The sequence below is a fragment of the Pteronotus mesoamericanus genome, unplaced genomic scaffold (genome assembly GCF_021234165.1).
Source record: "Pteronotus mesoamericanus isolate MK-2021 breed Mesoamerican mustached bat unplaced genomic scaffold, CSHL_Meso_final contig_101, whole genome shotgun sequence".
In the NCBI taxonomy this organism is placed as follows: Eukaryota; Metazoa; Chordata; class Mammalia; order Chiroptera; family Mormoopidae; genus Pteronotus; species Pteronotus mesoamericanus.
The window spans coordinates 14,333,191-14,358,429 of record NW_026555001.1 but is presented as its reverse complement, the minus strand read 5'-3'; the positions used below and the strand labels follow the sequence as shown (position 1 = coordinate 14,358,429).

Here is a 25,239-nt window from a genome sequence, read left to right as displayed (position 1 = left end):
TGATTCCGATCAATTTTACAGGAAAGGTCCCAGAATTTACTTCTAGTAAATGTCTGACCTGTTTTCTGGGCTCTCTTGAAGCTGCTGTTCAAAATTTCCCTGAAGTCTTTGCCTGGGTTAGTCTGTTCTGCTTTTTTCATGGATAATTTAGGATTCGATCTTCCTACTGACATGTGAATTAGCTGGCAGAGATCTGGCAGGCCTGGGTTATAGGCCCCTGGGAGGGTCTGGATTTTCCAGTAATGAGGTGCATATCTTGTCAGTTTGGGGCAATCTTGGAAATAGCTCTTAGTTCTGCTGAGATCAGGGTTTAAACTCTGTGGTATGAGGCATGTGTGATTCTCAAAAGAGGTGAGTTTGTAAAGGAAACCAATATTTTGGAGCGTAGGGGCCTTGTTAAGAAAAGGCCAGGGATCCAGGCGAGGGAAAGGAAGAGGCAGAGGGTGGAGGAACTGGGGTCTGATCCACGCATGAGGGGAAGAGAAGGCAGGGCGAAGTGGGGGTGCTGGAGGGGGGTGCTGGAGCGGGGCTGTTGAACGAGGGAGGCAGTTTTAGCCCAGACAGTTTTTACACTTTAAGTCATCAAGTCTCTTGTTTAGGTTTTACCAAAAAATTCTTTTGTAGTGTTGGAATTTCAGAATTAGAATCCTGCTTAGAAGCATCAGGGTACCGATCAAAAAACACTGCTCATTGGGCCTGAGAAATTTTATTCCATTTTGTTCTAAGGCCCCTCCCAAATGAGCAGTTCTAGGTAGTGTCCCCAAAGTGTCCATCAAAGGCCCAAATCATCCATGGTGAAGTTCTGCCCCTTAGAGAAGTGTAGGAGTTACATTGGTAATGGGGCACCTGAGAGAGGCAGCTTTTCCTAGAAGGGGACAAAGGTTAGACTGTGACAACTCCTGGCCACAGTCAGTTGGGAGTTACAGTCAGTGGAAGGCAGTCATACAGCCTTGTGTCTCGGGCCCTGACCTAATGGTCAGTGACCTCTGAGCACAGACCCAACGACCTGAGTCCCTGGCAGGTGGAGTATGTCAGAGAGAGGGAATGTGTTCTCTCTGAAACAAAATCAAGCTCTCGGGACAAATAGCCAGGAAGGGAAGACAATCTCATCTGGCTTTATTGGTGACTCACAGCAGTTTGTCCTCAGAGGCTGCTGGTCTGAGGAGAACTGCCAGCTCTCCAGCCTGTGAGGTTGACTCAAACAGCCAGCTCAGAGGACCGGCGGCTGTGCTCCGCTCTGGGACCCTCCTCCTCATGACAAATAACATGGAAGGACACTAGACAAAACAGAGAAAGGCAAAAGGAAATCACCGCGGACACAGCCCCAAAGGGGAACACCAGCCTAACATAAATACCCAGGATTTGGTGAGCAAATAAGACAGCTAAGGAACTCAATGCAGAGAGAGCGGAGCCGAGGTCCAGCGCAGAAGTCCTTGTCCATGTGGACAAGGCTTCCTGGGCAGTGAGGCTCAAGGCGCTTGGTGGACATCACACCTGGAGAAGAACACAACCAAGGGCCACAGTGACAAGCTGGTCAGGCTGGACCTGAGTCACAGCACCAAGATTACAGTAAAAAAAATCAAACAAAACCAGAGACAAAATTAGCCACAACTGTTCATTTATAAACAGGGAGACACAAGGGAATGTAGTCACTGTCATTTTAGCAGGAGTTCAGAGCTGCCTCAAAAAAGAGTACATTTTATAGGGGAAAAAAGAGGAAATACTGACAGTCTATGACTGGCAAGCATTCCATTAGGGGGGATTTTTGGAAGCAGGGGAGACACGAATTGACCTCCCAGTACAGCTGGCTGTCTTTGATTGGCTCACGATTCAAAACTTACAAGACTGGGACATTTTCAGGCTTCCCTGGTTTTTTAGGAGGGCTATTTTAAGAGATTTCTTAACTCTGGGAGAGGAGGAGGGGCTATGTGGGTCCGGCAGAGGCCACACAGGGCTCCCCCTTCCTTTGTGTGGCGATGAGTTGCTCTTGGCCTAAAGAATGCAATTCTTGGGACACAGCTTCCTACTGTGTGCAAAGCTACCATGTAAGGGAGTTACAAAGATGAATGAAGCATGTCCCATCCCTTTCCAGCCAAGAAGACCGCTCCAATTGAACAATTTTTTGATACCTGACATGACAAAGTAAGCAATGTGATGGAGCTACAGAGAGGGCAGGAGAAGTTAATATGCTGTGAGGGAGGACTTGATTCTGGGCCCCGGGGGCCCCTGCGGAGTGACCGCAGCGATGCTGGGTGTTATCATCCAGAGTCATTGTTGCAAACCTGCTGACGTCAGGCCCCGTGCCAAGTGCTGGGGACACAGCAGTGAACCACGCAGTCCTTGCTCATGGTCAGACACACAGGGCAGACTTTGAACAAGCAATTACAAGTGTGTGGTAAGTACTGGAAGAGAAGTACAGAAGGCCAAGGGAGCATGAGACAGGCCCTTACACTGGTTGGGCCAGAGAAAGCATTTCATAATTACGAAGTATTTCAACTAGGTCTGGAAGGAGAGTTAGTGAGGTCAAGAGATAAGAAGGGGATTGGTGTGGCCTGAGAGTTCCAGGCAGACGGAACAGCATGTGTTAAGGCTCTGAGGTGCCAAAATGGACGGCATGTTCGAGGAAGTGAAAGGAGCCCCGTGAGCCTGGGGCCGGAGAAAAAGGTGAGACTGGGGCTTGAGGCTGGAGGGGGAAAGGACATGCAAAACCTTCTTAGCCACCCTAAGATGGCTGGACTTCGTCCATAGGCAGCGGGAAGCTGTTGAAGGGTTTTATACTCAGGTGTGCCATTGGGTTTCCACGTTGAAAGGATTTCTCTGCCTGCCATATGAGAAAGAAAAAGTGGATCGGAACAAATAGGAGTAGAGATGGTTCAGCCATTCAGGGAAGCCAAAGTGGTGGCCTGGGCCCAGGTTCAGGCATTGAAGAAGGAGAATGGTGAGTGGTATCATGAGGTGATTTAGGATATAGAATTGATGGACCTCAGCCATTGATGATCTATCGGGGCTGAGGAGAGGGAATTTTCAAGGGATGCTCCTGGGTTTGCCCAAAACCACTGTTGCCCCCTTTAGGGGAGCGAATGAATGGGAGAAGATCCTACCTTCAGTCCTTAACCCCTCGAGCGTGAGGTGCCCGTGAGCATCGGAGTGGAGATGTTGGGTCAATCAATGAGTGTATGGGGTTTGAAGGTTAGAAGAGAGGGCTTGGCTGGAAATGGAGAGGCAGGAACCACGGGCACAAAAATTTGAAGTGAAGCCACGGGGGTGTGAAATATCACCTTGAGAGACGGAGGGAAAGGAGGATCCAGGCCAGTGTCTTGAGGAGCTCAGACAACAGAGGTGCACTGGCAAAGGAGGCTGAGAAGGCACAGCTGGAGAAAAGAACCCAGGGAACTGGAAGCGTGGGGGCCAAGGACAGCGCGGTCTGAGAGCAGGGGGAGAGGCCACCTGCCAAGTTCTGCTGAGATGGCCAGAGAGGTGAGGTCTGAGGACCTTATTGTCCAAATTGTTGCCTTGAGTGCATTTTTGGTAGAGTGATAGGAGCAGAAGCCACACCGAGCGGGAAGGAGATGAGAAAGTAGAAGGTATCTGAAAGGGTCACCCTCAGGATGGGCGCAGAACTGGGGTAGCCAGCCTGTAGGGATTGGTATAGGAATCCAGATAAGAGATGGTAAAACTCAAGAGCTTGGAGCCTCACTCTGGCTAAGAAAACATGGATCTCAGCGTCAACAGAGAGGAACAATTGGAAACTTGGCTCGAGGTCACTCCCAGACACACAGGAGGTGAGGGGGAAGGGAAGCAGCTGCCTGGGACCCTGCAGAGGCCACGCTGAGGTGCCAGCCGGCCGCTCTCTGGAAAGGTGCACGTCCCTAGCCACACGTGCCCTTCGGGGGCCTCTGAGGGTCCATTAAGGAACAAAGTGAAATGAACAAAAGTAAAGGAAGTATTATGTCTTGGATTAAGAACCAGCCTTTGGAACAGAAAACCCAGTATTAAAAATTCGCCTTCACCTCCCGCTCTCCGTGTGATCTGGGGCAAGTTCCTGAACATTTCTGTGGATTATAAGACAGAGTCTGTCTTCAGAATTGGTGTAGGATGAGCAAATGTGTGTGGATTGGAGTGGAGACAGGATGGAATCGGAAAACCCCTTTCCCTCTGCTTTTCCCTTCCAGGGGCTAGCCCTTGAGCTCTGAACAAGATCCTTCCTGAATCCGTGAAGGGAGGAAGGAGCCATAGACTTAGCCACCCCCTCCAGCAGGGCCCAGAGCGGGGCTACTCCCCGGGAGACAGGGCTGCGGTGACAAAGCTCCTCAGTGCTGTGCCCTATCTCGCCTGGCTGTCCTGATGCCTGGCGCTCAGATCAGATCTGCCCTCCTGACCCAGCCTGGCCCAGCAGGCCTGCCTGCATCAGGGCCTTGGGACAGAAGGCCGGCCCTCCCCGTCACCCCACCCACTCACAGCCCTCACCTTAGGTGGGGCCCTCAGAGGTAAATAATAGGCCTGCCCAGGGAGCTGGCAAAGCAAACATATTAGCACATTGTCATCTCGCTGAAGCTAATACCATGGGCAGTGCTGGGGGGAGGGGCTGGCAACCCAGCTGGTGATGCCTTGCCACGGCAGTCTCCTGCCCCACACAGCCAAAGGCCACGGGCCCCATCCTGGAGCAGCCTCGTGGATGCAGGGATGTCCCCAGCTGGTGGTAGGGGGGCTCTCTTCCTCCCCTGGACCCCTTGTCCAGGAGGAGTCTTCTTCCAGGGCAGGCACTGTGATCTGAATGCAGGCCAGGGAGGAACATGGGGCCAGCTGCCCCCCCAGCAAGGTCTGACGTGCGTGAGAGCCCCAGGAGAGACTGGGAGACTTGGCCTTTCCCTTTGGGCTTGAAGAACAGATCAGAGCTCTCACAAACAGGGTGCGAAGGGAACTGAGAAGTGAAAGACTAGCCACAGGGTGGGAGTTCCCTCAGGATTCAGCTGGGGGGCAGAGTACCCACATACCGCTTCTCGCCCCAGAGCGTCTGCAGGCCCTGTCATGTGGAATCTCAGGTCTGGAAGGTCCAGGGAAGAGTTTTTCCCGTGTGCCAGTGCCCATTGGCCATGCCGGCTGGTCTGTTTCCACAGGACCCCCTTCCCAGGATGGAGATGCGGGCCGTGGTACCTGCTAACGCAGGGTCCTTGCCTTGGGGGCAGAGATGGGGCCCCTTTCAGGCCTCAGTCCCAGACACTGGGCAGACTGGGCTCCACAGGGCCAGGGGCCCTCAGCCCTGGCCTCTCATCAGGATCCATCAGGGAACTTGGCAAAGGCCCAGTGCCCAAACCCCACCCTAGACCAGTTAACTGCTCAGGGTGTCTGAGGGTGAAGCCCAGGCACAGGTATTTGTCTTAATAAAAGTCTATTGGAATCTAGGTGATTCCTACGTGCAGTCAGCATTGAGGACCACTGCATGGGCAGATGATGGTGTTATTCTTGTTCTTCTCTTGGGGAAAAGCCGTGAGCTGTGAACCTTAGTGTTGCTTCTCCAATGTTTCTTTCCCATCATGCCTCTCTCTTTTCCCTTAGTTTATGATCCTAAAACATGATTTGTATTTCTTTTGTCTTTGCTATTCAGTTCTGTTGAGCTGATATTTTTTTATAGTAGTCTTGGTCTCTCTCCTTTTATACTGCCTTTCATGTGTTTATTGATTTACCTCCAACGTTTAGTGAACACAGGCTACGACAGGCAGTGTGCTAGCTGCTGGGGACTCAGCGAGAGCAAGAAGGCCAGGCCTCGTGGGGTGTGTGCCTACTGCAATTTTCCCTGTCGTTTGTTCTTTTCTCTCCTTTTCTGTGATATTTGAAAAAATTTTTGTAGACATACACGAGTGGTCCCTTCATTTTGTTTCTTTTTTGCCCCTTAATCAAACTGTTCTTATCTTTAGTACATGGATTATAAACATCGCCTCTGCCTAAGGGAAACTAAGTCAGCTCAGTTACTTGCATTGGATGATGTTGTGTGTGTGTGTGCGTACGTACACACAGTTGTGTTGTGTAGTGTATGCACAGAAGCACTGGCATCTGGAGCACATTTGCGTCTGGAGATTCCTCAGCGATGCCCCCTTTTACTCCTGTGACTGAGAAGGGTCTTGGAGAACCCAGGCTTGGCTAAACCAGTTGTCTCTTTGCCCCTGGACAACACTCAGCCAATGAATGGAGATTTTTGAGGGCCTTATATGTGCAGGAAACTGAGCTAGATGCTCTCCGGTGGGGGAGAGTTCTCGGGTACCAAGACAGCAGGAAGAGAAAGGTCCAGCCTCGCCCTTGGGAAGCCCACCTGGCACAGGCAGAAGGAGTAAGCCATAGAAGGTGCCGTGGTGACGCCAGTAAGGACTTTGGAAGAGGAAAGCTTGGAGCACACAGTTCTTGGGGCACTGCTGGCATCGGCACACGTTACCCTGATAGGCAGTACTGTGGCTCCATCCCTCCCACAGCTCTGGCGGGCACCCTTCCGCTCCCAGCTGTGCATCTCCATAAAAGAGGTGCTGATGGGCCCTTGTCCTGGCACATTGCAGAGCTCACCCAGGCGGCAGGAACTAGGTTTTTCTTGTTGAAAGAAGAGGACAATTTCACTTACTCTCTGCTTGCAACCATTACACGTTTCTATTTGTATTTCCTTCCCCAGGCCCAGAGCTCACCGCAGGCATTGTTTCTAGCTCCTACCACAAGGGAATTTGGTGTAGCTGCATCTTCTAACCAGACACACAAGCCTGTTTTCTTGTTTTCAAAGTCTAGGGATTTCTTTGTGGATCTGATCTACTACTCTCTGAGGTAGTGGTTTTCAAATTCTTGGGTTTTTTGTTTTTGATTTTTTTTTTTTACTGTGATTTTCATTAAGAAATACATATTGTGTCACCACATGTAGCTGACACAAAAATTTCCCAAAACATTACTTACCCTTGCCAAATGTAGTGCCCTTGGATATTTTATATTCTACTTAATTTTATTTAAAGTGGGTTTATCATTCACCAAATTCATGGGATAATAATGGCTCGTATGTAACCCCCAGTTTGAAAATACTCTTCTAAGGCCAGTTCTGCTTTAATCCACATGTTTGGTCTAGCACCTCCTTGTGGATTGTTGGACAGCAGCAAACACTTCAGCTATGGTATGAACACACTGCCATCCCCAAAATATTTGAATTTATGGGCCTATGCTTTTCCCAACAGGAACATTTGCTGATTGTGGCTAAAAACTAAAATGGAGCACCTTCCCTCCTCTAGGACATGTCGTTTTAGGACATTTTAGTAGCAAAAATCAAAGAACAAAAATTTACAAATAAGTGATAGAGCTTGCCTCTGGCTTTTGACCAGTGCTTGCCCCCTTGTTTTCACAGCTGCTAAGAGATCACATAATAAATAGGTGCCAATTAAACTAACACATGAGTAAAGAGCCCACAGCTGTGCCTGATAGAGTGCCCGAGGGCTGTTATTGCCCCACTGCCTCACAGCCCATGAGGATTTCTTGATGCATTGAAAGGACTCCAAGTTTTCTTGTACTTAAGAGGAAATTTAAGAATGCCTCCCAATGGTTAAAAGTGTTTTTAAGTCATTTTTCTAAATGTAAAAAAGGTTAGGTTGGTGTGTGTGCCAGCCCACTGTGGCCTGGTGACCGTACAGCGAAGCAGTGAAGAGACAGAAGCGAATGCATGGCTTGTAGAGCTGGGCTGTTTCCGCCCATTTCCCATCGTGGCGCCCACCCCACCTCCAACTGGCCGAAGCAAGAGTGGAGACCTGTGAATGCTCATGCAGTCCAACTAGGTTTGGAGACTCTCAGTAGCAGGACAGCAGCTTTGGGCCTCTTGGAGAGTGTGTGGGCAGTTTGGTGAAGATCAGTGTCAGGTGCTCAGGAGTATCTGTGCCCAAACGGCCTCAGCAGACCTCGCCTCAGGGGTGTTTTCCTCTTCCTTCTCTGTGTGCTGCTCTCTGCCAGGCTCTGCGGCCAGCCAGCTGGGCTAGCTGCATCCGTGCCCGCTCACCCCTGGTGTGACCTGAGACCTCTGTGTTGCTCTGCAGCTGAGCCTTTGTCATGGCTACATCAGCGGTCACCCATAAGCCACATTTTTTCTGAGCACATAAGAAAGGAGACCTTAATATCAGGGACTGAGGAACAAAGGGCCGCCTGCTTAATCTTCACTTTATACTTGCGATAACCAGGCTAGAACTGTGATTTTAAACATATAAAAGACACGTCAGCAGATCAAGATCTGAGGTTGGATAATATCAATAGAAACCAGCTCCAGATCCCAAAAGTCAGGCTCTCGGCCATGCTGCCATGAGGGTGGCCAAATGCAAGGGCATTTAAATATATTTGTTCTCATTAACCAAAGGCATTTGTTCCTTGGTATTTGTGGGGAAAATTGAAATTCACCCTCAAGGGCACTTGGTCACCCCGGTTCTAAATTTCGGGTCTGCCTGTCCAGTTTAGACTCACCTGGGCCAGCATTCCCACTGAGTGTGCCCAGAGGAAACCACTGATTGTGTCGAACAAGCTCCGTGACTCACCTCTGGCTGGCATCTCTCAACCGAACATGCAGACAATAGATGCGTGGTGTGCACTTCAGGCCAACATCACTCCCAGCCACCCACGCTTTGCAGGGGAGGCGGGAAGGGGGGGACAACAGAAACGAGCCTCTCTGTACCGTAGGGACCAGAGCCCCCAGTGGCGCTGCTGACACGGTGGGGACCCATTTCACAGTGCGATGAGATGGCGCATTTGGAAGTGGCTTCATCGTTTACAGTTGTTACAAAGTAGCTTTGCGCCTCTCTTGGCTTTTAATTCTAGAGCTTACAGCTGAGAAGCTGAGACCACGTTCAGGGATGCACCCAAGTCCTCACAGCTTTGGCCAATCTGAGATGCTAGCCCAGCACCCTGGATTTCCAGCCCCACTCGCCCCCCAGCAGACCAATCCCCAACAGCAGCAATTTCTGGGCACCCGCCGACCGGGGAGGCCATACAAAGAGCGCTGTGTGGGCCTGGTCTTTTGGTGCCCTTGTCTGGAAACTGCTACCCATCTTTGACCCATCCGCCTCGAGAAATCTTCTGCCTAAATGTTAATATTTATCATTTACAGCTGGCCACTGCCCCCTTTCAAAGGTGAGCACAGTAAAATTTATGACAGGCGCACTATCAGACAACAGAAGAGTATAAAAGGAGAAAGAGGGACAGGCCATCCACCTGCAGAGCCAGTTCATCCGAGGCCAGCGACACCTGGAGGATTTTGGCATGGGGCTGCTGCCACACGGTTTCCTCCTGCGGCTGCTGCTGCTGCTGCTGCTGGGGCAAGGTGAGTCTGCCCGCGGGTCCGCCTGCCTATGTCGCTTAGACATGGAGCTTGGGAGAGGAGCGTGTCCTTTGCGTGAGCACAAACTGCAGAGTTCCGGCCCGAGCAGGCTGGCATACTGCAGCCAAGTGCCCGAGGCTGTGGCGCCAGAGGCAGGTCTTGGGATGGGTGAGGAGGGACGGGCAGCAGCTCCCTGGTGGGGAATAAAAGCTGTGAGAGTAGGCAGCCACCAAGACCTGGATCCCAGCTCCCTGTGCCGTGTGGCCCCAGGGCAAATGCTCCCTCCCGGAACCTGGATTTTTTTTCTCATCCTTAACATGGAAATACCACTGCTAATGGTAAGCATGTTTTGATCATTCTATTTATGGTTTTTGCTTTTGCTAAAAGGACAGAGGAAGGCAGGTTTCAGGATGATACATTCTGAAGGATTGCCCACCTTCTTTCGTGCTATTGAACTTGGTGTTACCAAGTGGGCTCCCGGGCCAGGCTTTGGGCTTCTCCCGACACACGGATTAGAAGGTGATGCCTCTGCCATAGTCCCTCCCTGCCCTTCTTCATCTGACCCCGGCCTGGCTCTCCTCTCCTCCCTTTGTTTAGAAAGGCAGAATCCCTTAAACTGAGGAGAGCCTTAAAGGTGTTTTAGCCCCTCCAGAGGAGAGGCCTGGGCCCAGGGTGGGAGACAACCTGTGTCGGGGGCCACAGCGGGGAAAGGAGGGGGTCTGGGGCCGAAGCCTGGGCCTGGCGGCGTCCAAGTGCCAGCTCTGCTGCTCACCCCGGGCGGGTCTTCCCTGCCCGCCCCCGCCCCGAGTCTGGTGTGCAAGGCGGGCGGGGTGTGAGGTGGCGCATGATGAGACGCGCTATACTTATTGCACAGGGTGATTGCATCCTCGTAATTGCTAATGAGGCTGAGGTGCTTTTTAAAAATTGTTTATTGACCCCTTGAATTCCTCTTTCATGAAGTACCTGTTCAAACGTGTTTCCCATTTTTCTGAGTTTGTTCTTTTTTCATCGATTTTTAGGAGTTTTTCATACATGCCGCGTGCTTGCTCCTTGTTGGTTATACATAGGGCAGATATCGTATACTCTGATGCTTGTCTTTCCACTCTCTTTAGGGAGATGTTAGATGAGCCAGTTCCTTAATGTGGGGGGCGGCGGGGGGAATGAAGACCACCCAAATGAGAACAAATGGAGGCTATTTACTCAGTTTGCTATAGCAACGGGTCCACCGCTATCACGTGTGCTGGGCAGGGACCCTGAGGCAGGGGAGTGGGAACACTGAGGGGAAGCTTCAGGTCTGCCCTTCTTGGAGGCGGTTGCCAGGGGGAAGCTGGAGGTTCCGTAACCAGAAACGAGCTCTCTTACGTGATTTGTGTGGGGAACGTACCTGGCTTTCTCTGGTTGGTCCTGAGTCGGAAGCAGGGACAAACGTGGGGAAGCTGCAGCCACCGACCAAGTCCTCACCGCCTGGGCTGATGGCTACGGGCATGGTGCCCGGGCTTCCTGGGCCACCTGCTGCAGGTGTGGGGGGGGCTAGGGTCCTGCTGTCACCTGCGGTCTGCCCGTGGTCTGTTTGTAGGTTCAGTCTCTCCATCTCCAAAGCTTTTAATCTTTTCCTTAATGGCTTGTGCTCTTCGCGTCTTATGTGAGAACTCCTCTCCTGCTTTTCAGGCATGAAGATGTTATTCTAAAAATTTGGCAAATTCGATTTTCTTTTTGGGGTCTTTAATACATCTGGGATTGACTTTTGTGACTAGTGTGCTTAGGTTTTTAATGTCTCTCCAAGTTTTATTGTTTCCTCTGTCGAGGTCTTGCATGTGTTTCATTATTCTTAGGGACACGATTTTTGTTGTATGGTAAATGGGTTTAAAAATTTTTTTTGAAAATATTTGTTATTGATATCTAGAAATAAAATTGATTTTTAATGTATTAATTTTGAACCCATTTAAACCTTATTAATATTTTTGTCTTTGGTTTTATTTTTTTTAAGTTTTTAAATTTTTTATTTCTTTATTGTTCAAATATTTTTGTCTCCATTTCCCCCCACAACAATTCTTATAAATTTTAATAAATTATGTGTATATTCTTTTGGAAAGTCCATGTACACAATCCTGCCAGTAATAACAGTTTGGTGCTCTCCTTTCAAACTGTATACCTTTGCTTGCTTTTGCCTTACTGTGCTGGCTGGTGCTTCCATGGCAATGTTTCACAAAAGTGATGAGTGGAGATACTCTTAGCTTATTCCCAAGTTCAAAAAAAAAAAAAAAGAAAAAGAAAAGAAAGTGAAAGTGTTTAATGTTTGATCAGAAACTATGGTGTCTGCTACTGGAATTTCTATAGCTACCCTTTATAAAACTAAGAAAGTCCTATTTTATTCCCAATTTTTATGAGTTTTTTTTTTTAATCATAAGTGGACATTGAATTTTATCTAATACTTTTCTGCACTTATTAAGATGATTGTATGATTTACTTCTTTAGTCTGCTAATGAGGTGAATTAAGTTAGTTGACTTCTTATTTTATTTCTTTCAGTCATTATTAGATTAACAAAAGATCACACATTGCATTTACTTGTCCTGCCTCTTTAATCTCTTTTAATCTAGAACAGTACTTTCGCCTTTTTGTTTTTGTTTTGTGTCATTAAAGCTTTTAGGCTAGCTTTTGTCTTGTGCACTTCAATCTGGATTTGTCCAAATAGTTTCTCTATTGCTAGAATCAGATTAAACTCCTAGGATGGAAATGCCGCATAGACAATGTTGCGTCCTAGCTGTGACACATTGGGGGCTATACCTGACGTTGGAAATACCCTAACTGGTGATGTTAAATTTGGTAATTTGGTTTTGGTCGCGTCTGCCAAATTTCTCCCTTGTAAGGTATCTTCCCTCATGTGATTTATAAGTTATCTGTAGAGAGATGCTGTGATATCTTGTGACTGTTCTTATACTCAACAGCTTTTAGCATCCACTGATGGTTCTTGTCTGAATTGATTATTACCATAATGAATGTCAAATGGTGATTTTTTAAAAAAGATTTTATTTATTTATTTTTAGAGAGAGGAGAAGGGAGGGAGAGAGGGAGAGAAACATCAATGTGTGGTTGCCTCTCACGTGCCCTCTATTGGGGACCCGGTCTGCAACCCAGGCATGTGCCCTGCCTGGGAATCAAACCAACGGCCCTTTGGTTTGCCGGCTAGTGATCAGTCCACTGAGCCACACCAGCCAGGGCTCAAATGGTGATTTTAAAATGTCTACCACCCCTTCTAATATTGTTTGGTGGAATTCCTCCATAAAAAAAAAGAAAAAAGATTTCTCTCCTCTTCCTCACTCTTTGTACATTTTGTCTTTTTAATATAAAATGGATTCACAAATTCTTTTCTTAATCAGTGTGTTATAATTCAATCCTGTTATTTATTTTAATGCTCAAGCTATTACGAATTTGGCCAATGAGAGCTTCCTTAAGCTAACTACTATGTCCCCACCAATTTTTAAACACTTCTTAATTTTATGGGGCAAGCTGTTTCAGGCTAATCTTGTTTTTGTTTTTGTTTTTGTTTTTTCCCCCCTATCCCAGCCATGCAATTAGCCATTTCTTCAATTGGTGGGGGATTTTATTTAGAAACCAAGAGCTGGGTGCTTGGGATGTTCATTGCTGCTACAGTGTCATTGTGTCTAAGCCCTTTCCGTGGACAGAGCTAAAAAATACAGTTTTCTTTTTTATTTTAATGTATTTATACAGACATGTCTAATTTTAGTTAGAACTAGTCTTGTGTCTCCTTCCCCATTCCAGATTTGTATTGCCTTCCCACGGTGCAAACCAGGGTTATAATATATCAATATGTGTATTCATTTGCTAAATCCTATGATATATACACTATAATATTGGAATCATTACAGCACTAACACCACCACCAACAAATGAAGTTCAAAATTTCTTTGCTGTTCTTCGTCCTTAGATGAGATCCACTCAGGGTGTATAATGAAAATACTTTGTTCAAAAATCAATGGATTAATTTTTTGGGGGGGTGGTGGTTTCCTTTTGGGGTTATGTTCTCTGTTTGACATGTAATTAAGTTTGTCTGTTTGTATTCAGTTATAAGGCTTCTTCTGTTCTTGTTTATTTTACTTTATTTTTGAATATATAACATATTGACATGGTTAAAAAATCAAAACTGTGTGAAAAGCTATAGTACTCAGAGACATCCTACCTCTTCCTCCTTAGCCTTTTCATTCCATGTCTACCCACCTCTGTAGGTAACCAGTTTCAGTATTTTCATATGCTTTCAATGTTTCTTTTTACAAATGTATATTCTTTTTTTTCTTTTTGCATAAAGATAACCTACTATATACTTTTACTGCATCTTGATTTTTTTCATTCAACAGTATATCCTGAAGTGTTTATTTGGTTTCTTTACTTTATATTCCATGTCTCTTAGCTTTTCTTCCAACTTTAGCATCTTTTTGTCTTTCTATGCTGCATTCTAAGCAATTTCTTATGACACATGTTCTAGTTTATTTGTTCTTTCAGTTGTATCCAATTTGCTGTTAAACCTGAAGATTTGAGATCATTGAAGATTTTGAAAACTGACTTTATTTTTCAAATTAATTTACATTTAGTTATTTGCCAAATTTGTAAATGTTGCTTTTTTTGTTGTTGTTTTTTAATCCTCAACCGAAGATATGGTTAGAGAGGGAAAGGGAGGGAGAGAGAGAGGGAGAGAAACATTGACGTGAGAGAGAAACACCGATCCGGTTGCCTTCTCATATGCACCCTGACTGAGGATCAAACCTGTGACCCAGACATGTGCCCCAAATGGGAACTGAACCTGCAGCCCTCTGGTTTACAAGATGATGCTCCAACCAACTGAGACACAGTTGCCAGGACCAGGTGTTGCTTTTCAAAATGATTTTGTGTTCCTAGATCTTCAAGTTTATCTTTTTTTAAAACAGTTTTATAATTTTTGTCTGATAATTTCAGTACCCAAAGTCTTTGATCTATTTCTGCTCTATTTTTTTTCTGCTAATATTTGCTCCTTGATACCTTGTTTCTTTCTGTGTTTGGTTTTTTTTTTGTTTGTCTGTTTTTTTATTGTGAGCTACTCGGATTCCTTAAAAATTATTTGTGAGATTCTTTGAGGCCTAGGATAAAAATGTCTGCCTTCATAGACTATATACATGCCATTCTGTCAGACACTGGGGACATTACCACTTGAGGATCACTTCAAACTAAGCTTATATGGTACAAGTTTCCTTAGAACAGCAAAGTGCCATGTTAAAAAAAATACACACACACACACACACACACACACGACAGCTTCCCTTTAAGAGAGATGTACTGTTATCCCCATTTTACAGAAAAGAAAACCGAGCCTCAGAAATTAAGTAACTGCCCAAGGTTGTCCAGCAAGTAAGTACAGAAGCCAGAGTTCAGTCCTGAGTCTGAGTCCAGAGGTTGAACCTCTAGCCACCACCCTGCTTTACAATCCCGCCCCAAGGGAGGGAAGAATCACCACGGGGCTTTAATTTAAGCTTTAAAATGGACAAACAACACATAGGAAAACAGATTCTGGCTCTGAAAGTTCCGGCTTATGAAACTGAAACATCATGATCTCAAAACTGCAATCGGCAAAAGCAAGTTGGCAAGAAATCGCTGTGTCTAAGAAAATACAAGTTTCACCTGAATTTTATTTTCCTGGAATGATTCAGAAGTACACCAGCAGGCTGTCATGCCTCAGTGATGCCCCTATGCCAAGCCTGTCACCGCAAAGCCATAGCGGGGAGCTGGGTGACCTCATCGTGAGAGGCAAGGGGTACCGCTTTCATTATTAGAACAGGTAAAGCTAGTCAATGTTCATTTCACAAGGACCCTGAGTCCTTCCTGGAGGTTGCCAGACCAGCCTTCCAGAAATACTGTCTTTCCAAATAAGAGTAGAAAGCAAACTTGGAGAACTATTGGTGGCCCAAGTCCTTCCAGTCACTGATAAGAGAGAGGAGGGGACTTGCTTGAGTCATATATGTAGTTGGTGGCATCCCCGCCGCCCCTCCAGTTTGCACGCTGGCCTCCCATGTCCTGCTCCGGCAGCGAGCCCAGCCATGGGATTTTCTCTGAAAGCTCAGGAGTTCTGCCTTCCTGGGATGTCATGCGTACCTTGTAGATTTTTAGGCCTTTATTGTCAATCATGTTCATCAAGTTACATTTTTGCTGCTGCCAGTCAACTGTCTGAGCACCCTTCTGAGAAGTGGAGTTAGGCCGAGCCCGGCTGGTAGATAATAACCCAGGTGTAAGGAACCCTCTGGGGAGAGAGAGCTGATCTGCGTAAAATCACTGGTGAAGAATTGGGTACCAAAATAGGGGCAAGGAGCTGTAATAAAAGCAACAGGATTCAGAGAATTGAGATGCACGTGGGCTGGGAAAGTTTCATGTGGGAGGTGAAACTCGACTGAACGCTGAAGGATGAGTGGGATTAACCTAAACACAGAGGAACAGGGAGGACATGCAAGTGCGGGCAGCTGCACAGCCAAAGGCAAAGTGGGGCTCAGCGTGGGGGGCAGTGGGCGGTGGGCATGAGGAGCAGGGCACAGGCCTGAGCTGGAGTACGGTGTTGGCGCTGGGGAGCTGATGTGTTCGATAAAGTGGAGTTTTGAAATCCCAAGGCAAGGAGAACCATAGAGATGATCCCAGTGTCTTTTGGCTCAAAGAGACTTCTGAAACAGTTTCATCCAAATCTTTTCTTTTACATTTACGGAAACTGAACCCTACAGAGGTTAAGTGACGGGCCCAAGGTCACGCAGCCAGCTATAACTTAAATTTGTTAGAGTAGAATTGGGGGCCTATTAGAGGTTCTTCAACAGGTAGCTTAATGCCAATGGTATCTGGGCAAGAGGGGTTGGCTGGCTGCAGATTTACAAGGTCATGAGTCAGGAGACAACACGCTGGGGAATCAGTGTGCCTGGCTCCTAGAAAGAGGCCAGCAGGGAGTTTGCTGGGCTCTGGGAAGGCCCCGTGATTTTCTTCTACCTTAGGCAACCATTTCCTCCTGCACTCTTGCATCTCAGTGAGAAATAACACGCCCTTCTTCACAGCAGGAAGTTCCCGTTGTTTTTAGGAGCAGACCTTCCTGATGGGGTCACTACATGGCCTCCCGCACAGTCCCCTGGGATTCCCTTCTGCTGGAGCTCACAAGTCACTACTACTCCCTCCAGTCCCTGGTCCCTTTTAAAGTTGTGGCGGGTGGTGGCTGGGGAAAAGCTGTGGCTGGGAGCGATGCTGGAGGACGTCCGTGTAGGCAGACTAGGGGCTCCGGCCTGCCACGGGTGGACGAGGCTCCACTTGTTCACTCTCTCCAGGCAGCCCTCTTCTTGAGATTGTCCTTCCTGATTCTGGGTCTGCCTCAATTGTCCTCACGAGGACGTTGAGGAAAATACAATCTCCAAGCAAAGCGTTTCTTGTCTGAGGTCATGAAGTCATTCAACAGCAAAACTCAAGTCAACCTCGAGTGTGTTCTCCCCTGTCAGGACGCTCCCGGGGACCGCCTTCCCCGTCCGGGGGCATGAGGTGTGGACGCTGGACCGTGGGCTGGGGCAGGGGGGCACCAGCGGATGAAGACATGAGGGAGCACTGGTCTCTGGCTGGACTGGAATCTGTAATGGGTGGTGGAGTCTCCCCGTGGTCGTTGGCACAGGACACTGAATAGTTGGAGAATGGTGGCTTGGGATTTTCCATATCATCTCTGATGTGTCTTGGAATCTCATCAGACTAGAGGTTGTGTCTATTCAATGGCTGTAACAGTGTTAATCACATATCATTCTTTGGTGTTCTGATGATAAGTCTCGGTGGACTGACGGGTAAGAGAGGCTGAAAATATTGGTCTAGTAGACATGGCAACAGAATAAATTTCCATATGCTGGGAAGTCAGGTTATAGAACAACATACATTCTTATAAGCCTTTTTATAACCTTCTTTTAAAAAAACCTTGCTCTTGAGGAAAGCATACCAGGGTAGGTTAAGGAGACTCGAGCTCTACACATGGCCCTTTTTATAATTTGCTGAATGGTCTCTGGCAAATTTGCTAACCTCTCTGGGTCTTAGTTTCCAGAGGTATTAAATTGAGATGATCTCAAAGACCCGCCCACCTCAGCCATCCCACGGTTCTGAGACAAACATTCAGAGGTCAGACTGGTTACCCCAGAAAGATCTTCTGGCCCTCAGTGTCACCTTCCACTGATTACGACATGTGACCCCCCAAGCTAACATCCCACATCCCTCAGAGCACTGGGAAGGGAACCCTGCTGTGGGAGCAGCAGCCGGGTGGGGCTCACGGTTTCTGACTCAGCACCCACAGGTAGACACGTGCCAAGCTGGCTCACAGGTTGCCAGCAGTACCCACAGGCCCTGGGTGTGAATGGGTGACAGCTGGAGCCCAGCATCTTAGAGTCCAAAGCAGTACAGGGACAAACACTGGCTGACTTGGACGCGTCCCTTCCAGCCCACCAGGCTGCCTCACTGCTTAGCGGATGCAGTGGGGGATGCAGTGGGGTGCGAGGCCTCCCCCTGCCCCAGGTCTGTGTCGGCTGGTGGAAGTCACCTAGCCCCTCTGAGCTTGGAAAAAATGCCAACAGGGTCATAAATCCTGTCTCCCTCTACCCTTCAGGGTTGCTGTGAGGACATTATAATACACTTTTCAAAGAGCCCATGAATTTAACATATGGGGAAGTGAGGCTTTAATTCCCCGCAGTGCCCCCCACTGCCCAGGGCAAGCGCCTTCCTTTCATCCAGGAAGACGGTTCAGCCTCGCATGTGTACAGCCCTTTCCTGTTCACATGGCACCTGCCTCATCTTTGATCCTCACAACAACCCTGTGAAGAGGGCAGGGAAGCCAATCTTCTCCCCGTTTTATAGATGAGGAAGTCAAAGTTCAGACAGAGTAATGCATGATCAAGGTCACAGAGTGGCTGTCCTTCCTCAAGGCAAAGACAGGGTGGAGGGGAGCGGGGGAGGGTGGACAATTGTGCTGTAGGCTCAGTGTAAGTAGAAAAACATAAAGGAAACCTCTAAATGACTAGGGAGCTGTTCTAATTTTGTGTTTGAAATCACCTTTCCTACCCCCTAGCCATTTGTTGGGCTAACACTTTAGGTGTCTTTGAAGAGTCAGGGCTCTCACACTCAGAAGTACCCCGACTGCACTCAAAGGGCTTTTCACAGCTTGGTTCCTGGCACGCCCAGGCCCCGCCCCAGGCCAGTCAAATCTGCATCTCTGTGTTGTGGGGCCCTGGCAGCAGGCGAAGGGTTGAGAATGACTGTTCCGGGAAGTACTTCCCTCAGGGAGAATTGTGTGTGACTTCTCCTAGCCGAGGTGATGCTTCAGTGGCCCTTTGTCACTTCCAGGTCCCCAGTGGTAACAGCCATGTCCAGCGTGGATGACTGATCCTGGCCGAGCCTGTTTCTCAGTGTGTGCTTGGGCGTCTTTCCCTTTCACTTCCATCACGGTGGAAAAGTACATGTTTTTTTCCTTACCGACCTTATGGAGGTGGGATTTTTTCAGAGAGCTCTAAGCCTTTCATGAATATGAGCTTGAGGGTAAAACAACTGTTCAAAAGGGAAAAATTCCCTTGGGGTCCCATGATTGGGGTTCAAGCACAACACAAGTGCTTGGACATTTTTTCCACAATGCCTCAGGGTGCTGCAAGAACAGGTAAGAAACTTCCCTCCCCTTTACCCGGTGGAAAGCAGAACGACTGCAGTGTCACTCTAGGATTCAGTGGGGACAGGACCGAGGGGTCCTAAGTTTCCACATGGGTCTTCAGGTCTGGACTTTTAATGTTTATTGGGTTGGCCAAGAGGTCTGTTTAGTTTTTTTCCATAAAATAAAATATACATTTTTCATTTTCACCAATAACTTTATTGATTTGGATATTTTGAGTATGTCGGCTCTCTCCTGCATGGTATAATGTTGATCATTCCCAATTAATGTCTTGATTTGACCGCTGTCAACTTCAGCTGGTCTACGTCATCTGCAGCACAAAACCTCGCAAACCACTTTTGACAGGTTCAATCAATCACAGCACCTTCTCCATACACTGCACAAATCTTTTTTGTGTTTCAGTTGTGTTTTTACATTTCTTGAAATAATAAAGCATAATATGCTGAAAATGTGTATTTTCCTCCATCTTCAATATTAAAATGGCTACACAAAAATTCACCTATTTTGATAGGTTTATTTTAAATGCATGCTGATATGACAGCTGTTATTATACAATCTAACAAAATTGTTTAGAATGACGTTAAAGACAACTAAGTGCTACTAGAGCCAGCTTATAGAAAAACCAAATGAACTTTTTGGCCAATCCAATAGATTCCAGGAAGAGCCCCTTTGTGACTCCAGGGCAGTCAGTTATCATGGATGATTCAGATCTTCAGGTTGAAAACAGGAACTCCATAGCTATATGAGGAAATCCCAGAATATGGAGCCTGGAAGAGTCTGAAAATTGGTCTATGCTAACCATCTCTCTGACCCTCATTGTAACTACAAATTACTGAACCCTTCCCATGTGTCAGCTAACTGTTTGTGTTTACATGCATTTAATCTGTACAGTCACTCCATGAGGCTGGTATTATCAACCTCATCTTATAGGTTAGGAAGTGGAAGCACAGAGACATTGACTAGACCAAGGTTGTCCTAGCTGTTAACATCTACTGGCTATGCCTGTCACAAGGCTGCCAGGACCCCCACCCTCTGCTTGGATCTGTGCCCTGGTGGCCTATTCTCATTCAGGTAGCTCTGGCTATTCTACTAAGAGATAATCTGTGTCCACTGGTTTGGAGGGTGTCACAAAGAACCAGGCCAGGCCCTTTGGCAGCCAGCACTTTAGATGCCGAAGGAAGCTCTCATACACTTCCCCTCAGTGTCTCTTTTCTGGTTTTCCCAAGTGTGTTTAAATATGGTATCTATTTAATGCTTTCAATGTGTCCTACCTGTTCTATGGTTTAATTTCTCCTTTCTTTTATTATTATTATTTTTTGGCATTGGTTCCATCACCCTGCCCAACGTTAGCTTGCAGACTATATATTTTTTTGTTGTTTTGGCATTTAAGATTACAACATGCATCCTTGACTTCTTAAAGTCTAATATCAGCGTAACTCCATTTACTCCAGGCAAATATGCCCACACAGCAAGATGTTGCATGTATTTTAAACTCCATGCTGCATTATTTTTATTGTTTATATTGGTGTTGGCAAGCTTTTTCTATAAAGGGCCAAATGGTAAATATTTTAGGTTTTGTTGGATCATATGTGGTCTCTGTCACATACTCTTCTTTGTTTTTTTCCCCAAAACCTTTTGAAATATGTAAAAGCCATTTTATTTAGAGAGCCAATGCAAGAATAGGGTGTGAGCAGAGTTGACCTATGGGCAATAGTTTTCTGGCTTCTGTTTTTGCAGTCAATTTTATTTTGGATTTACTTACATATTTATTCTTTCTGTATTTCATTCTTTCTTACATCACCATGCTTCCCTCTGGAACCATTTTCCCCTAGCATTTTGAGTGGGTCATTCCACTGTTTTCTGGCCTCCATTGTTTCTGACGACGAGTCAGCCATAATTTTGGTCTCATGTATGTGAGAAGTTCTTTTTCTTCTGCTATTTTCAAGGTTTTTTTCTTGGCTTTAGAACTATACCTAGACACATTAGTTATTATAGTCGATGTGTCTTGGTAAATTCTTCTTTGTTTTTTTTTCTATCTAAGGTTTTTGGGTTGTTTTTTCCCCCAGTTTCTTCTGTGGCTGAATATTTTTCACCAAATGTGAGACGTTTTCAGTCTTATCTCTTCAAATATTTTTCTGCCTCTTTGTCTCTCTTATTGTTCCAGGACTTGTTATTTGTATGTTTTTATGCTTGACAGTATGCACAGATCTCTGAGGTTCTGTTAATTTTTCTTAAATCTTTTTTCCTCTATATTTTTCAGAAATGTACTTTTTATTGATCTATCTTTAAATTTATATGTTCTTTTTTCCTGCCATCTTGAGTCTGTTGCTGAGCCCACCTAGTAAATCTTTCAGTTATTGTACTTCTCAACTCTGGAATTTGTTATATTTATTTTAAATATATTTTATCTATGTAAATATATAAAAGAAGATATATATCTCTTCTATTTATTGAATCTTTAGTACATTTTTAATAGTTCTCTGAACATAGTTTCTTTAACTGTTTGAAAATTAATATATATTAATATATGTAATTCTTTGAAAAATATACATATTAGCTGCTTTGAAGACTTAGCTTGCAAAATCCAACATCTGAGCCCACCCAGAACCAGTTTCCATTTATTGCTCTTTTCCTGAACAGAAGACTAACTTTTCAGGTTTGAGGTATGTCTAGTAACTTTTGGTTGATAACCAAACATATTGATAACATTTCGTAATTCTTGATCATGTTTTATTTTTCTGAGAGTCAGTGGTTTATTCCTTAGCCCAGACATAAACTGCAAACTCTGTTTTCCTTACTACATGCAGCCATTGATGTCTCTGCAAAGCTTTGTATTTCTTGTGTTTATTTTTTTTTCACCTGGAATCCTAGGGGGTCATGCTTGAGTCTGCATGGTTTAGTGACCAGCCAATGATTTGGAGAGAGGTCGTGCTCACACATCTCAGGTCTGTGAGGCTCTGTTCATTCTTCTGTGAGTAGGTTGGCAAATAAACACAGAGTTGCAGCCAGTTCTCCAGTTTCTCTTTACCTTAATTTTACATTGGCCTCTTGCAGGTTTCCCCATCCCCAAATTCATAGATTTCCAGTCAGCCTGGAATATGTGAAGAGCATATCTCAGCCTGTCTCATTGCTGGGGTGTCCCCATTAAGTTATCTGATTGGTTCACCTCTATCCCAAACAGGAAACAAAACATCATGCTAACAAAGCCTCAGATATTACCCATTTATTCCCACATTGTTGTACCACTTTATACTGTCTATTGTCTGTTTTATTTTTTGGGTTTTTTTCTCCTCTTGTTTTCTGTTTATCTTGTGTTGTGTCCTGGTTTTTTTGTTGTTTTTTTTTGTTTTTTTTTGTTTTTTGTTTTTTTGTTTTAATTAAATGACAGGCATGGTATATGAATAAGTAGAAAGACAATATCATATTCTGGGTGGTGCTATCTTCTCCCATAAAGGCTTTACTTTTGCTTTTAGCAGACAGTTAGGTAGAGGCAGATCACCTTAATCTAAGCTGGAGTCAAACTGAAAGCTGTGATAAATATATACAATGGCATAAAAAAGAATGTGATAAAAAAGGAATGAAATCTTACTTCTTGTGACAACATGGATGGGCCTAGAGGGTATTGTGCTAAGTGAGATAATTCAGACAAAGACAAATACTATGATTTCACTTATATGTGGAATCTAAAGAACAAAATTAACAAAATAGAAACAGACTCATAGATACAGAGAACAGACTGAGAGTTGACAAAGGGGAGGAGGGTTGGGAGGCTGGGTGAAAAAGTGAAGGGATTAAGAAGTACAAATTGATAGTTACTGAATAGTCACAGATATGTAAGTTACAGCATAGGGAATATACGTTGTCGATAATGTTGTAATAACTATGTATGGGGCCAGGTGGGTACTTGAAATATCAGGGGGACTACTCTATAAAGTACATGATTTTCTAACTACTACACTTACACCTGAAACTAATACAAATGTAAACTGTAATTGAAAACTTGGAAAAAAGGAAAAACAAACCCTAAAACAAAAAAGCTGGGCTTCCGTCTTTTTGGCGGCTGGTCTGTTTCAAGTTTATCCCTGCTGCAAGGGTCTAGCTCTGTGAAGTCCCAACTGAAAGCCTGGGATACTTACCGCAGCCCCTCCGCCTTGCTGGGCACGGGACTCCCATATTTTCCCCACCTCCGTGGAACTGCCTAAAGCTCCGCTCAGCACATCAGCCTCCTAACTTCTGCTGCTGTTGCCTGTGATGGGGCAAATGCTTTCAGAGTAAAAACAGCATCGAATGTTGGTTTTACTTTCTTTACATCTCTTTGACTTTGGACCCGTCAAATACTTACCGCATTTTTGACTTTCAACAGATGATCTTTCTCAATCTCTCTCTCTCCGCCCCCTCCTCTCCTCTTCCCATTCTCCCCCCTCATTCCCCTCAATGTGGAAATGCATGATAATGGAATGTCTACAGAGGAAAAAAATAAGGTCCAGAATAGTCCAGAACAATTGTAGGAAAAATTGTAGGAATCCATCAACTGTCTTAAAAAATAACCTCTCTGAGCCCCTTTGGAACATTTTAGAACTAGAGTCAGCACATAGGACCTCTCAACCCAGCCCTGCTTCTCTAAAGAGAAATTTTTAACTTTTGCCGCTATAAAATCATACTAATAATGACATCTATCTCCCTGGATTGTTTTGATGGCAAAAACAATAGCACCTTTTACCAAAATTAACATATTTCAATAAACACTTTGTGCAGGCACTGGGCTAGATCTTCAGCTTATATTAATTTAAAATTTTTATAGAGTTCTGAGTATACTCACTGTCATAAAAATCTTTTAAAAATGGTTTTATTATTTTTTTTTATCCTCACCTGAGGACATGCTTATTGATTTTAGAGAGAGGGGGAGAGAGCGAGGCAGAGGGAGAGAAACATCAATGTGAGAGAGAAGCATTGATGGGTTGCCTCTTGTACGCACCCAGACTGGAGGACCAAATGTGCAACCTAGGCATGTGTCCTGGCCGGGAATCGAACCTGGGAACTTTCGGTTTATGAGTGGAAGCTCTAACCAACTGAGCCACATCAGTCAGGGCCTAAATTTTTTTTTTTTAATCTTTAAACAAAACTACTGTTTGTATCAGGGGACCAATGACTTTGAGGAGGAAATTTTTATTTTTTCTCAGACTTGGAGTCTGGAAGACTAGAGGTGCTGGGTGGGACATTTCTCAAAGACCAGGGAGAGTCAGTTTCTGGTATCTGCATTCCCCTCTCTGTGAAGGTCCTGGCAAAGCCCATTGAGGAGGTGTGGCAGCGTCAACCAGCCTGGTAATCTAGAGGCAGACCCCAGGTTTCCACCTACGACCCCTGGGCTAAGGCTGCTGTTGATCAGAGATGCCACCTGCCCATTTCTGCTTGATGACCACTCTTCTGTGGCCGTCCAGAGCAGGCATTGGAGGGCAAACAATGGCCCATGGGCCAAATTCAGCCTTCTGCCTTGAGCTGAGAATGGTTTTTCCATGTTTAGATTCTTTTTTTCCCATGTGGTTGTCTAGTTGTTCCAGTACCATTTGTTGAACAGACCATTTCTCCTCCACTGGATTGCTTTTGTTCTTTTGTCAAAGATCGGTTCATTCTATTTATGTGGTTTTCTGGGCTCTGCATTCTGGTGCATGCAACTATTTGTCTATTCTTTTGCCAATACCACACTGTCTTGATTACTGCAGCTTTAGAATAAGTCTTGAAGTTTTGCAGCGTTACTTCTCTGACTTTGTTCTTCTCCTTCAATTTTCTGTTGGCTATTAAATGTCAAAAATCAGTTTGGTGATATTCGCAAAGACTTTTACTTTTTTAAGTAGTTGGGGGATAAAAGAGTATTTCATGGCACATGAAAATTTTATGAAATTCAAATTTTAGTCTCCATAAATAAAGTTAATTTGTTTTTACATTGTCCGTGGCTCCTTTTACATGACAACAGCAGAACTGAGTATTTGTGGAAGAGACCGTATGGTCTGCAAAACCTAAACTATTGACCACCTGACCCTTTACAGGACAAGCTTGCTAAGTCCTGGGATGTTAGGCTCTGACTTAGTTTCTTGGTTATGAGCATGGCCCATGAAGCCAGACTGCCCATTTTCAAATCCTGTCATCACTATTTGCTAACTGTGTCACCTTCAAAATGCTGCTCAACCTTGCTGGGCATTATCAGTCAAATGGGGGGATAACAATCAGCTCATAGAG

General features: G+C 45.6%; 1 protein-coding gene across 1 annotated transcript in view; it reads left to right on the top strand.

The window, feature by feature from the left end:
- The first annotated feature begins 9,255 nt into the window (after positions 1-9,255).
- PLB1 (phospholipase B1) overlaps positions 9,256-25,239 on the top strand; it is a 116,186-nt gene continuing 100,202 nt past the window's right edge. The window contains exon 1 of the mRNA XM_054565700.1: positions 9,256-9,316. Within this exon, the coding sequence (XP_054421675.1) occupies positions 9,256-9,316 (61 nt within the window). The remainder of the gene's footprint in view (positions 9,317-25,239) is intronic.